Source organism: Hylobates moloch, unplaced genomic scaffold, assembly GCF_009828535.3.
Source record: "Hylobates moloch isolate HMO894 unplaced genomic scaffold, HMol_V3 SCAFFOLD_19, whole genome shotgun sequence".
Taxonomy (NCBI): Eukaryota; Metazoa; Chordata; class Mammalia; order Primates; family Hylobatidae; genus Hylobates; species Hylobates moloch.
The window spans coordinates 2,004,816-2,021,748 of NW_026652294.1; the positions used below are offsets into that span (position 1 = coordinate 2,004,816).

The 16,933-nt window shown below is 49.7% G+C and overlaps 1 protein-coding gene across 5 annotated transcripts in view; it reads left to right on the forward strand.

Moving 5' to 3' along the window:
- Positions 1-16,933, forward strand: part of MED15 (mediator complex subunit 15) — a 100,844-nt gene that overhangs the window by 14,397 nt on the left and 69,514 nt on the right. For 3 of the 5 annotated variants that reach the window (XM_032139684.3, XM_058431911.1, XM_058431912.1), the window contains exon 1: positions 1,268-1,491. The exons of 1 other annotated variant lie outside the window; for it this stretch is intronic. In XM_032139684.3, the coding sequence (XP_031995575.1) occupies positions 1,424-1,491 (68 nt within the window). In that variant the 5' untranslated portion in view covers positions 1,268-1,423. Of the gene's footprint in view, positions 1-278; positions 1,492-16,933 lie in introns of those variants that run through there. One more of the 5 variants, XM_032139683.3, reaches the window with a different exon arrangement.

Sequence of the window (16,933 nt, forward strand, 5' to 3'; positions counted from 1 at the left end):
CAGTACTTTGGGAGGCCAAGGTAGGTGGATCACCTGAGGTCAGGAGTTCGAGACCAGCCTGGCCAACGTGGTGAAACCCTGTCTCTACTAAAAATACAAAAATTAGCCAGGCATGGTGGGGTATGCTTGTAATCCCAGCTACTGGGGAGGCTGAGGTGGGAGAACTGCTTGAACCCGGGAGGCAGAGGTTGCAGTGAGCCAAGATGGCGCCATTGCACTCCAGCCTGGCCAACAAGGGCTAAATTCTATCTCAAAAAAAAAAAAAAAAAAAAAAATTTTGGGAGTATTAGAGCAGAAAACGTTTGAAAACATGAACAGCTCTCACATCAACACAAGACCTGAAACCCTGTTGTCAGGAGAGGCCTTTTTGGGGAGAATGCTCACTCCTCTCCCACCCACTCTCTACCACCCTCAACCGCCTGTCTGGGGCACAGTAACAAGGAGTGTAAGGGGTGTACAGTGCCTAGCAGGGGCCTGGCACTTAGGCTTCAGTAGGTGCCAGTCCACACTCTCTGAGGCCCATGTTGGTTGGTGTCCACCTGGTGCTTATGGACCACTTGGGCTCCAGATTTTCCTCACGTCACCTCCCTCCCCAGGGTAACAGATAAAGGCCCCATAGTTCCAAGGAGGCAGAACTTTTACATTCCTAAAAGTATTCTCAGGCCCCTGTAACCCCTCATCTCATCTTCAGCTCGCTCACCTTCACCTACCAAATTCGTTTGACATCTGGCCTCCAGCAACTAGCTAGGCTGAGTTCTCCATGAACGGGACATGGCTGCTGGTCAAAGGGGAAAGCCCATGTCTAAAAATTAATAAACGTGGTTTAGGGGCCTCACATCCCCAACTCCCAAATACAGCCATTGGTGAGATGTGAGATTCAAAAAATCGAAGAGTGAACTGGTGATGAGAGTCCATCTGGTCGCTCTTCGGATGCGGCGCTAGCAGGCAGTTGCATGAAAGCAGATCGCAGATCACGTTGCACTGGCACACAGTAGGTACCCACACATATTTGATAAATAAACACTCTCTCCCTAGCATTACTGTAGATAGCTGGCAGCTTGGCCCAGCATCCCGGAGGGGTCTGGATCTCAGGGACTAGATAAGGCCAGCACACTGAAGAGTCGCAGAAAACGCAGGCGGTCAGGCGCGGGCCTGCTGCGGGAGCACCTGCCGTGTCCTACAGCTGCGCTGGAAGAGGGGCGTGTGTCTCCCAGCCGGGCGGAACTGAGACCGCTTCGTCCCCGGCGGGGAACTTCATTTCCCACAGGCCTGTGCGCGAGACTCCATTTCCCACAAGCGCCCCTTCACTTCCGGCTCGGCCGAGGCACTGCGGACGGCTTCCGGGTTTGGGCCTGGCTCTGTGACTGAGGCGGCGGCGGTGGCGGCCGAGCGGGATACGGGCGGCGGGAGCTGGGGAACAGGCATGGACGTTTCGGGGCAAGAGACCGACTGGCGGAGCACCGCCTTCCGGCAGAAGCTGGTCAGTCAAATGTGAGTAGTGGTCGGGGCAGGGGGCTGGATTGCGGGGCCTTTCGCGTGGCGGGCGAGGCCAGGGCCGGACCCGTGAGAAACCTAGGGCGCCGGGAGACAGAAGGCGCCGGGGACTTGCGTGGGTCCCAGGGCGCGGGCCTCCCCTGTCTGTCCCCTCCGTTCCCGACATGGACCGCTCGTTTGCTTTCCTGGGGCCGAGCTCTGCAAACCAACGAACCCTGGCTTATGAATCATCGTCTTGAGCTTTCTCGTTCGTCATTTGTGTGCTTTGGGTGCAGACTTTCCCCCGCTTTTTGAACCACACTGAATAGGGAAAGGGAGAGAGGCAGCCGGCTGTAGTGGGTTTAGCAGGGCTGGGTACTTCGTGGTCTCTTCCAGAAAAGCGCATCAACGGTGAAAGAAAGTGATGGGAGGAGGGTTGATGTAAGATGAGATTGGGAAGGTAGATGTTTGGGGTGTGGGCGGTGGGACGGAGGATCTAAGGGTGACCCCCCCCCGAAGGAATGTGGACTTTGCCAAAGGATGGCAGGAAGCCGCTGTCAGGAAGCGATCGTCGTTTCTGGAGGAGAGAGTGAAGAGCTGGGGTCAGTGGCCCCGCTCAGAGGAACTCTAGCCCCTTACCACCGACTGCTTGTTTCTATTAGCAGTTTTTAACTGAGCTTATTGGCGTGTTGTGCTTGCTACAGATTTGCCTGAGGCACAGCCCCTTTCCTGAGGGATGGCATTGTCGGTAAAGGAACCATCACAGTGCAGTCTTGTCAGTCTGTAATGTGTATACTGCAGGGGTTTCTTGCGAAGCGGCGGTTAACTTGAGCAGACCAGGGGCAGTCTAGTGAGTAGGTGACAAATAATTGAGTCCTAGAAAGACAAGTAGGAGGGTAAATAGCCACCATTCCAAGCTGAGGAGTTAGGAAACATGAGCATTTACTGCGTGGAGGGAGGACCTTGTAGTCTGAGAGTTCTGGGGCTGGAGGAGTAAGAGAGCCCAAGAGATGATGGAATGAGGGTGAGCACTTTAGTGGGGGTGTTGTGCTAAGGAATTGAGCCTGTGTTTGGCATGTGGCATTCTTTGGAGTAGTGAAATGCCAGTGTTGGGAACATCCCTAGAGTCCCTGGAGATGAATACAGGACAGAGAAGAGAGACCAGTTAAGCTATTGAGAGAGTTTGAACATTTGGAGGGAGTGGGGAACCTGTCCTTTTTCATCCTTGTATTCTCACCGCTAGCTCACTGCTTGCCACATTACTCCGTAAAATGATTGTGGCATGACCTAGTCGGGCGGGAGATTATAAAGGCCTGCATTAGACAGTGGTAGAAACTGAAAGAGGAAGACAGATTCCAGAGGAAGGGGAATGTAGACAATTCTTGATGACTAACTGGATGGAGGGGGGTGGGGTGTGGGGTGAAGCATTGTGGAAGGAAGGAAGCCGGGCTGAATGCTGGGAAACCTTTCAGTACAGTGGAAAGAGTAGGGACTGTAGAGTTGGTAGCTATGGGCTTTGGGAAGAATAGCCTTGGGATATTTCTGGGGATATTGCACAATCAGTGAACAGTGTTTTACTGATACACTATAGTTATCTGTAGGTGAAATCTTGAGAGATATCCCACTTCAGGGTTCCTGCAAGAAAAGTCCCCAGGGCAAGGGTTCTTCTTTGGGAAAGCCCAGAATTAAGAACTGGAAGGGTGAGTTGTCATCAAAGAAAATGGGGGTAGGGGAAGTGTTAGAGGGCTGGGAGGGTGATTGAGGAGTTTATGGGTGTTGAGAGTGACTGGATACTTCATAACTCAGCTTTATTTTGCTTCTGGGAGAATTGAGTTCTTTATTTTTTTCGAGATTGCTGTTTGTGTATTTTTCTGTTGCTGCTCTAACGAATTACCACAAGTTTAGCATCTTAAAACAACACACCTTTGGCCGGGAGTGGTGGCTCACGCCTGTAATCCCAGCACTTTGGGAGACTGAGCCAGGCGGATCGTGAGGTCAAGAGACTGAGACCTGTCCTGGCCAACACGGTGAAACCCTATCTCTACTAAAAATACAAAAATTAGCTGGGTGTGATGGCGCACACCTGTAGTCTCAGCTACTCAGGAGTCTGAGGCAGGAGAATTGCTTGAACCCGGGAGGCGGAGGTTGCAGTGAGCCGAGATCACGCCACTGATTTCCCGCCTGGTGACAGAGCGAGACTCCATCTCAAAAACAAACAAACAAAAAAAACACACATTTATCATCTGGTAGTTTCTGTAGGTCAGAGGTCCAGGTAGGTTCCACTAGGTCTTCTGCTATCAAGGTCTATCAAGGCTGAAATCAAGACGTTGGCAGAGTGCATTTCTTACTGAATGCCCTGGGGTGGAACCTGCTTGCAAGCCCATTTATGCTGTTGGCCATATTCAGTTCCTTGAGCTTGTAGGACTGAGGTGCCCTCTTTCCTTACTGGCTGTTAGCCAGGAGTCAGTCTTTGTTCCCAGAAGCTGCCAGAATTCTTTCTCATGCTTTTTGTATGTCTCCCTCCAGCGAGGGCCAGTTCTTCTGCCACATCTGTCTGATTTCAGCTACAGAAAATATCCTGCTTTTCAGGGCTTAGATTAGGTTTAGTGCACTCAGAGAAGCCAGCATAATCTCTTTATTTTAAAGTTTGTAATTTTAATTACATCTGCAGAATTTCTTTTGCCATGTAATGTAGCATATTCACAAGTTCTAGGGATTAGGCACGAGATGGGCATTCTCCTACCACAGCCGGGAGGAGCAGTTGCAAAGGTTGCCTTGCACGAGATGGGCATTCTCCTACCACAGCCGGGAGGAGCAGTTGCAAAGGTTGCCTTGCCTAGGTGATGTGGGTGTTCTCAGTTCTCAGATTTGTCTGTTTTCTCTCTAGGGTTCACTTTCTCTCTAGGGTTCATGTTGAAAGTCGTGATTCTTGGTGCCTTGATTTATTGTGCTCATAGGGTTAAAAAAAGATTTGCTTTAAAAAAAGATTTGCATTAGAATTCTGGACATACCTTTAACTCTTAACTTCCTCCCATGTTTTTACACTGTTGTTTAAATTAGGCCATTTTGGGAAATGCTTTGTACCCAAGTAATTCATAGTTGATGAAGGGATAGAGAAAGTGTCTTGCTTGTGGCACTGTGGCTCACACCTGTAATCCCAGCACCCTGGGGGGCTGAGATCTGGGACTGCTTGAGTCCAGGAGTTTGAGACCAGCCTAGGTAACATAAAAAAATACAACAATCAGCTGGGTGTGGTGGTGTGCACCCGTAGTCCCAGCTACTCTGGTGGCTGAGGCGGGGGGGTGGCTTGAGCCTGGGAGGTCGAGGCTGCAGTGAGCTACGTTCACACTACTGCACTCCAACCTGGGCCACAGAACAAGACCCTGTCTCAAAAAAAAAAAGAAAGCATTCTAAGTTTTGACAGAGGAGAAGACATCTGGTGGTTAGTTACCTGTCTCTACCAAGAGCCTAAGGAACAATGCCCCAGAGCATAAGCTGGTATATAGTCTAGTCTCCTGGCTCCCACTGAGAAAAAGGGATTTTGAGTTGAAGCTGGCTATGACCAGACAGCCATTGCAGGGACTCTCCAATTCAGCCTCTTAGCCCTCCACCGCCTCCACCTCATCTGCGCCCATTCTGGGCTGTGGTCTCCTGCTCTCTTCCCAGTCCCATCCTTCTTCCCCAAACAGCACAAGTGAGGGTGAGGCCTAAAGTGTAGCCACTGCCCTGCTGCAGAACAATCGGTGACTTCTCTTAGCATTAGAATAAAACTCCAGATGTCCCACCCTCCCAGCCCCTCACCCTGACCTGGTGTAGTCACCTCTTCTCCTACCCCTACCCTGTTCTGACCTCTCTGGTCTTTCAGCTTCTTGAACATTCTAAGCTTTTTTTTTTTTGAGACAAGATCTTGCTCTGTGGCCCAGGTTAGAGTGCAGTGGTATGATGATAGCTTGTTGCAGCCTTGACCTCCCAGGCTCAAACCATCCTCCCACCGTAGCCTTCTGAGTAGCTGAGACTACGGGCACACACCACCACGCCTGACTGATTTTTATGTTTTTTGTAGAGATGAGGTTTCACCATGTTGCCCAGACTGGTCTTGAACTCCTGGGTTCAGATGATCCTCCCTACTAGCCTTCCAAAGCACTGGGATTACAGATGTGAGCCACTATGCCTGGCTCCTGAGCTCTTTCTTTTTAATCAATTTATTATCAAGTGTTTAAGGTATTCAAAAATGAGTAGACTCCTCCCCACCTCTGTATTCATGACTAGCTCCTTCTTTTAGGTGTCTGCTCAGTATCAGATACTCAGAGGATCCTTCCCTGCTTGATCTAAAGTTGGTTACCGCCTCTGATATGTTTTATCTCAGCCCTTTTTAGTTTCCCATAGGACCTCATACGTATGAAGCTTGGTACCTGGTATACAACACACTTGTTGAGGAGTGGAATAGTATTTTCTTGGGGGCTGTGTGAGTCACCTCTTTTTTTTTTTTTTTTTTGAGATGGAGTCTCACTCTGTTGCCCAGGCTGGAGTGCAATGTCACAATCTCAGCTCACTGCAAGCTCCGCCTCCCAGGTTCACGCCATTCTCCTGCCTCAGCCTCCTGAGTAGCTGGGACTACAGGCACCCACCACCGTGCCTGGCTAATTTTTTTTTTTTTTTTTCGAGATGAAGTCTCACTCTGTTGCCCAGGCTGGAGTGCAGTGTCACAATCTCAGCTCACTGCAAGCTCCGCCTCCCGGGTTCACGCCATTCTCCTGCCTCAGCCTCCCAAGTAGCTGAGGTTACAGGCACGCACCACCAAGCCCAGCTAATTTTTGTATTTTTAGTAGAGGCGGGGTTTCACCATGTTGGTCAGGTTGGTCTCGAACTCCTGACCTTGTGATCCACCTGCCTCAGCCTCCCAAAGTGCTGAGATTACAGGCGTGAGCCACTGCACCTGGCCGGGTCACCTCTTGTATTACAGTGGCATTCTTTATTTATTTATTTTATTTTTTATTTTTTTTTGAGACAGAGTCTCGCAGTCGTCCAGGCTGGAGTGCAATGGCGCAATCTCGGCTCACTGCAGGCTCCGCCCCCCAGGGTTCACGCCATTCTCCTGCCTCAGCCTCCCGAGTAGCTGGGACTACAGGCGCCCGCCACCACGCCCGGCTAATTTTTTGTATTTTTAGTAGAGATGGGGTTTCACCGTGTTAGCCAGGATGGTCTCAATCTCCTGACCTCGTGATCCACCTGCCTCGGCCTCCCAAAGTGCTAGGATTACAGGCGTGAGCCACCGCGCCTGGCCTATTTTTTTATTTTTTAAAGAGACAGGGTCTTGCTTTGTCACTTGGGCTGGAGTGTAGGTGGTATGATCATAGCTCACTGCAGCCTCAAACTCCTGGACTCAAGTGATTCTCCAATGCAGTGGTATTCTTTACCTGAATGAGTGTACATTGTGAAGCTCTGGATCCCCTGCTTTCTCCACTTGTTACACTTGTTAGCCTTTCTTTCTTTTTTTTTTTTTTTTTTGGAGACGGAGTCTCACCCTGTGGCCCCAGGGTGGAGTGCAGTGGTGCGATCTCGGCTCACTGCAACCTTCACCTCCCGGCTTCAAGTAGTTCTCTGCCTCAGCCTCCTGAGTAGCTGGGATTACAGGCACCCGCCACCACGCCTGGCTAATTTTTGTATTTTTAATAGAGATGGGGTTTCACCATCTTGGTCAGGCTGGTCTTGAACTCCCAACCTCATGACCCACCTGCCTCGGCCTCCCAAAGTGTTGGGATTACAGGCATGAGCCACGGCACCTGGCTGAGCCTTTTTTAATCATATCCCTCATCAATGAAATGGTAGGAAGCCAATCTGTTTTACAGATATGGTAGAAGGGAAAAATGAAGAGACCTCTGTACAAGCCTTTGCAGAGGTCTTGGGACTCAGTGGTGAGCTCCCTGCCACCACCTCCTGTGCCCTTGCAGGAGTAGGAGATTCTATAGTCTTGGAGAATGAAGATGATACCCTGATACCCCAAGCCTGGTTAGGGAAATTGATGACCCTTATTGGAGTCTGTGGGGACGGTAGTTGGGAAATTGTTAGTAGGTTCATGTTGGCTTTTTTTTTTTTTTTTGGGACAGAATCTTGCTCTCTCCCTCAGGTTGGAGTGCAGTGGCATGATCTTGGCCCACTGCAACCTCTGCCTCCCGGGCTTAAGCGATCCTCCCACCTCAGCATTCCCAAGTCGCTGGTACTACAGACGCATGCCACCAGGCCCAGCTAATTTTTGTATTTTGTGTAAGAGACAGGGTTTCACCATGTCTCCCAGGCTGGTCTTGATCTCCTGGGCTCAAGCGATCCACCTGCCTCGGCCTCCCAAAGGGCTGGGATTACAGGTGTGAGCCACCATGCTTGCCTTTGTTGACTCTTTATTGAACATCTACTCTCCCTGCAGAAACTGCAGGATAAGCCACCCTTAGAACCAATTTAACTGGCCTTTCTGGGGCTTGGACCTTCCTCATGAGATTGCTGGGTTAATGTTGAGCCTGTCTCTGGGTTGTAAGCTCTCAGAGAACAAGCGTGCATCTGCAATGACTAATGCTGCACCTGTCATACAGGTTTGTAGAAAATATTTAAGCTGTGAATGAACAAAAGGACCTTATCAGCTACTTTCTTTCAAATCTTTTTTATTTTTCTGTCATCTTATTCTTGAGACTTTTATCCCTCCCACCCCTCTGTACAGCAGATTGCACATATAAAGATGAAATAAATAGATGTCCATTGGGCAAAACAATACAGAGAGGAGGTGACACAGCTGGGGAAGGACAGTCCAGTATCTGATGAAGTGCCAGAAGGGGCTCAGGGGGAGCATGGAATGGAGCTGTAACTGCCAGGTCAGCCACCTCTTCTAGTGAAGCCTCCAGAGAGACGTGAGCTCCAAGTAAGACAACACAGGGGACAAAACATACAACTGAACAGCAACTTCCAAGGGTCTGGAGAGGTCTTCAGAAGGATAGGGAGTGCCCTTAAACTTGCAAGCCCAGATTCTGCCTGTGGGTCATGGTCCTTGCCATAGGCAGAAGCCAGTGAGTCAGCCTTGGCTGAGCTTTTTCTGTGACTTTTCCCACTCACAGCTGTGTGCCCTTCTGATGCAGTTCCAGCCCTCGTTTTCCATCTTCATAGCCTGGTTGTCACCTAAGTGGCTGCACTGGCTTACAGGTGTCTGTGTACAACCTATTGCTAGAATGTCCATTCTTTGAGGCTAGGGGCCCTGTCTGTCCCTCTCTTCACATTCATAGCCCTGGTGCCCCATAGGGCTGCTCCTGATGGGCAAATAGGAAGTGGTTGTCGAGCCTCTAGGCCAGTCGTGACAGTGACCTGAGGGGACTTGAGCCCTCAGTCATCTGCTCAGGAGTTCAGGGCTTTCTCAACAACAGCTGACATGCGGCAGGCATGCTATGCCAAGCCCTGTTGCGGGAGTTGACAGATGTTGACTCATCCCCTCTTCATGCTTGCTTTGTCAGTAGATGTACATTTTACTCCCATTTATAAGATGAGGAAAATGAGGCCTAGAGGAGAGGCCACTGCTGCTTAGAGTTACTCTACATGTTGTAAATCAGAGGTGTCCAGTCTTTTGGCTTCCCTGGGCCACGTAGGAAGAATTGTTTTGGGCCACACATAAGATACACTAACACTAATGATAGCTGATGAGCTAAAAAAAAAAATCGCCAAAAAATCTCATAATCAAGTTTATGAAGGCTGGGCACAGTGGCTCACGCTTGTAATCCTAGCACTTTGGGAGGCTAAGGTGGGTGGATTGCTTGAGGTCAGGAGTTTGAGACCAGCCTGGGCAACATGGTGAAACCCCGTCTCTACTAAAAATACAAAAATTAGCTGGGCATGGTGGCGGGCACCTGTAGTCCCGGTGGGGAGGCCGAGGCAGAAGAATCACTTAAATCCGGGAGGCAGAGGTTGCAATGAGCCAAGGTCGCGCCACTGCACTCCAGCCTGGCAACAGAGAGAGACTCAGTCTCAAAAAAAAAAAAAATATAGACCAACCTGGCCAACATAATAAAACCCCGTCTCTACTAAAAATACAAAAATTAGCCAGGCATAGTGGTGCACACTGTAGTCTCAGCTACTTGGGAGGCTGAGGCAGGAGAATTGCTTGAACCTGAGAGGCGGAGGTTGCAGTGAATCAAGATCACGCCACTTCACTCCAGCCTGGGTGACAGAGCGAGACTCTTTGTCTCAAAAAAAAAAAAAAAAAATTAAAAATAAATAAGTAGGTTGGGCGCGGTGGCTCACGCCTGTAATCCCAGCACTGTGGGAGGCTGAGGCGGGTGGATCACCTGAGGTCAGGAGTTCCAGACCAGCCTCAACATGGAGAAACCCCGTCTCTACTAAAAATACAAAATTAGCTGGGCATGGTGGTGCATGCCTATAATCCCAGCTACTCAGGAGGCTGAGACAGGAGAATTGCTTGAACCTGGGAGGCGGAGGTTGCAGTGAGCCGCAATCACGCCATTGCACTCCAGCCTGGGCAACAAGAGCGAAACTCCGTCTCAATAAATAATAATAATAATAAAAAATAAGTAAATAAATGAATGTTGCTGAACCACAGCAGGACAAGACAGACAAACCCTCTTTTTTTGTTTTTGTTTTTTGGACCCTAACAGCAGAGGAAGAGCCAGCTAGCAAGCCCCTTTTGATCTTTGGCCTCTGCCAACCAGTACCCCCCAGACCTTCACCCCCAGCCCTACCAGGTCCCTTTTGTAAGTGACTCCACATGCCTACCACAGTTGCAGGCCCTGACATCCACCCTGACCAGAGGTCTTCCAGCTATTACTGCTGTTTGTGATGCTGTGGCTGTGGCCAGTCAAGGACCCATGCTGGGCATCCCGAGGTAGGAAGGACCATGACCATGTGATTATCTCCCTGCCACTATCATGGCAGGGCTGTGGGGTACTAGCCCCCTTTAAAGCATTCCTTGGGACAGTAATTTCTGTTAAATATCTGGAGGGCAAACATTTTAAGGAATCTTAATGAATTTTTAAAAATTCAAGATGAAAAATTTAAATCATAAAGCCAAATAGAATAAAGACCCCTATGTCCATATACCCACCACTCTGCTTCAGTGATTATCAACTCTTGTCTCATGTACTTGACCTCCACACAATTATTATTACTATTTTTTGAGAAAGGGTCTTGCTGTGTTACCCAGGCTGGAGTGCAGCAGTACGATCATAGCTCGCTGCAGCCTCCAACTCCTGGGCTTAAGTGATCTTCCTGCCTTAGCTTCCCAAGTAGCTGGAACTAAGGGTAGGCGCCACCATGCTGGCTAATTTTCTTATTTTTTTTTTGGTAGAGACCAGGTCTTGGTCTGTTGCCCAGGCTGGTCTTAAACTCCTGGCCTCAAGTGATCCTCCTGCCTTTGCCTCCCAAAGTGTTGGATTACAGGCATGAGCCACTATGCCTGGCCCTCCCCAGTTATTTTGATGCCCAGACTGTTTTAGTGGCTGCCCACTGTCTGTGGATTCTGTTCTTAGTCTTGATCCTTTGTGCAGTGTCTGCACCTGCCTGCCAGTTCCTTGACCTGTGCTCCATCACACCAAGCTGGCAGTGGATCCTCAGACAATCTCAGTTCTTGCTCCCTGCTGTGTGTCCAGTTTGTTTGCCTGCCTAAAAGGTCCTTCCTTTCCGTGGCTGAGTGGTGCAGCCGTTCTCCAAGGAGACTGGGCCTTCCGCTGCCCCCACCACCCTGCTCTTTTCACTGCCCCCACCCCCCTGCTCTTTTCACAGGCTTCGTGAGGAGTTTCCAGGTTGCACTTGGTTTGTTTGAAGGCTCATCTCCTCCTAGTCTGAACTCGTCAGGGCAGGAACTTGAATCAATCATTTCCTGCCTCTCAAGAGTGCTGTAGCAGGGGGATTCCTAGATCTGTCTAGTGCCAGTTTCCTGAGTACTGCTGTAGGCCCATTTCAGCTGCTGTGGTGATGGGGGCTGTCCTGAGGGGACATTCACCTCAGGTAGAGATGGCAGAAACACCACAGGAAGATGCAGGCAACCAGTCAGCTCAGCTGGGGGCACTTAAATTAGATCCATTTTTTTCCTGGAAGGCCTTTGGCAATACTGTTTATCCCAGTACCTTAAAAAATGTCCATTTCCTTCAAGGGCACAATCAGGAAAGTATTCAAAGCCTGATGGTGATGAGGATGCTCATTGCCACATCATTGTCTCAGGAGTGGGATTTGTGAAACAGACCAAGAGTGGGAGCTTGGTTAGAGTTGTAGCTGCAGGTGATGGGCTCTGTGCTGCTGTTGACATTGACGTGAGGGACTGCCATAATGCGTCAACGTCGACAAGCGCTTGTTACCAAGCAGGATGCGTGGTACCGGCTGAGTTTTATTAAACAGATGTCTTTAACTGGTATGAATGATTTTAATTTTTTCTTTGTTTGAGATGGAGTCTCGCTCTGTTGCCCAGGCTGGCGTGCTTGGTGACCTCTCTCACCTGGGCCCTCAATGCCAGACCAGCCTTCCCAGGATGATTCCATCCTTTCCATCCCTGCAAGGGAGCTCGAGACCCTTTCCCTTTCAGTTTGATACTGTCCTTCCAAGTTACCTTTCTTCATGTTGGCACGAGAGCTTTGTGCCACAGCATGCCCTCTCTGGATGCTTTAGTGGCTGGCTCTTCCTCTGTCTCTGTGACCCTCTTCCCTGGTGAAGCTTTGACCTTGGCTTCATCCCCTCCAGATGACCCCTGATGGTTAGCTCAGCCTATGGTGGCTCCAGAGCCCTCATTGAGTGCATCCTGACATGAACTGAACAGATTAACTATTTTTTGCCTTGCCAACAGCACTGGAAATTGCTTGAGTGTGGGACCTGGACTCAGCTCTGTGTTTCTTGTAGTTCTTAGCACAATATCTTGGCCTAGATGAAGTACATAATAATTATATGTAGGGTTGTGGAAAGCAGTGCTGGCTTTAATTAAAGCCTGCCATGGTTTTGTCCATCAGAGCTACCTAAACCGTTCTGAACTTCTCATTTTGAACTTTTTTCCCTCACAGCTTGTGATGGTTGATTTTCTTTTTGAGGCATTTATTTGTTTATTTATTTGGCAGGGTCTCACTCTGTCACTCAGGCTGAAGTGCAGTGGCGTGATTGTGGCTCACTGCAACCTCCACCTCCTGGGCTCAAGCGATCCTCCCACATCAGCCTCCCAAGTAGCTGGGACCACAGGTGTGTGCCTCCATGCCCAGCTAATTTGTGTATTTTTTAGTAGAGTCAGGGTTTTGCCATGTTGTCCAGGCTGGTCTCCAACTCCTGGGCTCAAGCGATCTGCTGCCTCTGCCTCCCAAAGTGCTGGGATTACAGGTGTGAGCCACTGTGCCTGGCCCTGAGACATTTATTTAAAGACAAAGGGGAGTACAGGCTAGAGAACAGAGGGGAATAGAATAGCAGCCAAGGCATAATTACCTCTAAACCATCACCCCATAAGGGAGATGTTTCGCCTCAACTTTAGTAATGACTCTTTCTAGCCTGGGTGCAGGGCTGTTAATAGAGGCCCCGTGATTGGGTTAAGCAGCTTGAGGTGCAATAACTCTGTTATTTAGGGCAGTGAGTCCTTGGAGAAGACGCTTTACCTTCTTTCCAAGCCCCATGTCTCCTTATTTTGAGGGTTTTTTTTTTTTTCTTGAGACAGTCTCGCTCTGTTGCTCAGGCTGGAGTTCAGTGGCCTGACCTCGGCTCACTGGCGTGACCTCGGTTCACTGCAACCTCCACCTTCTGAGTTCAAGTGATTCTTGTGCCTCAGCCTCCTGAATAGCTGGGATTACAGGCCTGCGCCACCATACCTGGCTAATTTTTATATTTTTATTAGAGATAGGGCTTCACCATATTGGCCAAGCTGGTCTCAAACTTCTGACCTCAGGTGATCTGCCTGCCGCATTCTCCCACAGTGCTGGAATTACAGGCGTAAGCCATTGCACCCGGCCTGAAGTTTTTATTTTGAGAATATTTCAAATGTACAGAGAGTTGCAAGGACAGTAAAAGCACTCAGGCATCCTCTTCCCTGGGATTCACCAGTTCATTCTCACTTATACTGTCTTCCCATACTCCCTGGGGGCCTCCTCCTTCTGGGCTCGGTTTCCTTTTATTTGTTTCTGTCTTTTTAATTTTAATTTCTTTTTAACTAGCCCTTCTCTTTGGCAGGATTTGTTCACTTTTAATCCTTGGCCCCAGCAGCTTCTCTGAGCTCTGTGCCTATGAATCTGGGGGAGAGATAGGGGCTCACACAAGAGTGAAGTGTGAGCTGGAGGGCTGAAGGGGAATGAGGGACATCTGGGCCAAAGGCAGGGGACCAGCAAGGCCCCTACCCCTGGAACTTCTGTTCTTCCCAGCCTATGTCCCTCTTACTTCTTATGTTGGTGGGCTCTGGGGGTTGGGTGAAAGCAGTGCTTGTATGTTAAGAAGTGACTCATCCCACGTCCCCGCTGCCCTTCTCTTCTGCTCTTTGCTCTTTCCAAGCTTCCTTTCAGTCCTCCTCATCAGACATGACCTTCGAGGAAGTGATCTGTCTGCCATGTGTGAGATGGAGCCCCTGTTGTGAAGTAGAACTCAGCGTTCGTCCTCAGAAGCCCCTTAGAGTCACCATACGTCCTGCAAGTGCTGTCAGTCTGCTTTGATTCGTGTGAGGGAGAAGTCCCTGCCAAGTGCTCTGCAGTAGGCATTCAGGCCAACCAAAGAACAGGGCAGGGTCCTGAGGCACAGGCTCAGAGCTCTTGCTTATTTCATGGGGTGTTTAAATTGAGGTATAATCCCTATCACAGTGAACGACACTCGTGCCTTCAATCTTGAGTGTGCCACCAGAGAACTGTTGATACTCCCCAGATCTGCACCCAGCCAGGGCAAACTGTGCACCACTCTTCTGACTTCCATGGCCAGGGAGACATTTGGAATCTCTGTGCAATCACACTTTGTGTCATCTTTTTTTTGAGACAGAGTCTCGCCCTGTTGCCCAGGGTAGAGTGCAGTGGTGCAATCTCGGCTCACTGCAGTCTCGACCTCCTGGGCTCAAGCAATCTTCCCACCTCAGCCTCCCAAGTAGCTGGTACTACAGGTGCTCACCACCACGCCCTGCTAATTTTTGTGTGTTTTGTAGAGATGGGGTTTTGCCATGTTTCCCAGGCTGGTCTCAAACTCCTGGGCTCAAGCAATCCACCTGCTTCAGCCTCCCAGAGTGCTGGGATTACAGGCCTCTGTGCAATCGTGTGTGTCATGTGTGAAATTTATCCTCATTTATCCTCACAGGCAGCAGTTGTTCTATTTTTTTTTTTTTTTTTTTAGACGGAGTCTCACTCCATTACCCAGGGTGGAGTGCAGTAGCACAATCTTGGCTCCCTGCAACCTCTGCCTCCTGGGTTCCAGCAATTCTCCTGCCTCAGCCTCCCGATTAGCTGCGATTACAGGCACATACCACCATGCCTAGCTGATTTTTATATTTTTAGTAGAGACTGGGTTTCGCCATGTTGGCCAGGCTGGTCTTGAACTCCTAACCTCAGGGGATCCACCCACCTCAGCCTCCCAAAGTGCTGGGATTACAGGCGTGAGCCACCAGGCCCAGCCTGTGTTTTTTTTTTTTTTTTTTTTTTTTTTGAGACAGAGTCTCACTCTGTCGCCCAGGCTGGAGTGCAGTGGCACGATCTTGGCTCACTGCAAGCTCCACCTCCTGGGTTCACACCATTCTCCTGCCTCAGCCTCCCGAGTAGCTGGGACTACAGGCGCCCACCACCACACCCGGCTAATTTTGTGTGTGTATGTGTGTGTGTTTTAGTAGAGACGGGATTTCACCGTGTTAGCCAGGATGGTCTCCATCTCCTGACCCCGTGATCCCCCTGCCTCGGCCTCCCAAAATGCTGAGATTACAGGTGTGAGCCACCGTGCCTGGCCTTATTTATTTATTTATTTATTTATTCCTGAGACAGAGTCTTTCTCTGTTGCCTAGGCTGGAGTGCGGTGGCTCAATCTCACCTCACTGCAGCCTCCACCTCCGGGGTTCACATGATTCTCCCACCTCGGCCTCCAGAGTAGCTGGGACTACAGGCGTGCACCACCATGCCTGGCTAATTTTTGTATTTTTAGTAGAGATGGGGTTTCGCCATGTTGGGCAGGCTGATGTTGAACTCCTGACCTCAGGTGATCTACCCACCTTGGCCTCCCAAAATACTGGGATTATAGGCGTGAGTCACCGTGCCCAGCCTGTTCTTGTTTATGACGTGTTATTCCATGGAGGACTGTGTCCCAGATAACTCTTTTATTTTGTGCCTAATGAACTTTGGTGTTAGTTCCAGGTGTTGGCTACATGAAGGCAACCCCAGGAATGGCTTTGGTCATGTCTTCTTGTAAATATATGCGCTTAATTCTCTGGGCTGTGCACCTAGAAGTTAAATAGAGGACTGGGTCAGGGGATGTGTCTCTTAGCATGTGCTGCTGAACACTGTTCCCAAGTGGTACCAGTTTACGTTCCCACCAGCAAAATGTGAGGGAGTTCCACTTGCTAGACATCCTTGTCAACACCTGGTATTGTCAAGGAACCTGTCTATAACAGGCACTCATTGATTTTGAATGCACACTGAAATTTACTGGGTGCAGTGACAGTAGGAATGGAAAGGATGATTAAAAAAAGAAAAGGAATGGAAAGGATGGAGGGAGGGAGCTCATAAGGAAATAAGTGGTAGGATTTGGTGATTCCATGTGTGAATACTCGTGTTCCGTGTGCATGCGTATATGAGCTTGCAGGAGGAAGGGAGGAGGGAGCCACTGGTATGCACTTCACCAGTTCTCCTGCCGCAGCCTCTCTACTGATCTGAGGGCTGGGTGTAAGGTGATGATGTGGGGAGTGGGTGCGGGTGAAATTTCCAACAGTTAGTGGGAGATGGGGGAAGCAAACCTGGGAAGAGCAGCCTGCTGCAGGAGCAAGTGGGTGGGCCGTCCTGAAGGCTGGATGAAACCCATCTGCCTAGGTGGGGATGGCAGAAGGGGCAGAGCAGAGAACTCCAGAGCAGGGCTGTGGTGGGCAGAGCAGATGTGAAGGAAGACTGTGGGATGAGAGGATGGGGCATGGTGGAGCCCCATCAGCCTCCAGTCACAGCAGCCCTGGTCTCGCCTTTCCCTCCTGTTTTGGTCAGTACCTGCAGGACTTGTGGGTGTAGTACTTCATTCCATTCCGGATAACATTGTGGAAGACTGAAAAACAGGAAGGTGTTTTCCATACTCTCTCCAGAGCTGGCTGTTACTGACATATTGATATATTTCCACCAGTCCTGTGTGTGCTTATAGCTTGGTATGTATGTATTTTAAATATGTATATATATATACACATGTATTTTTAAAGTGAAACTAGGCTGAGACTGTGAGTTCAGTTTTGAGTTACGGGTTTCCCATGGCTTAGGTTGTGTTCTGTCCCCAGATGGAGTCTGGCTGGGACCTGCATGCT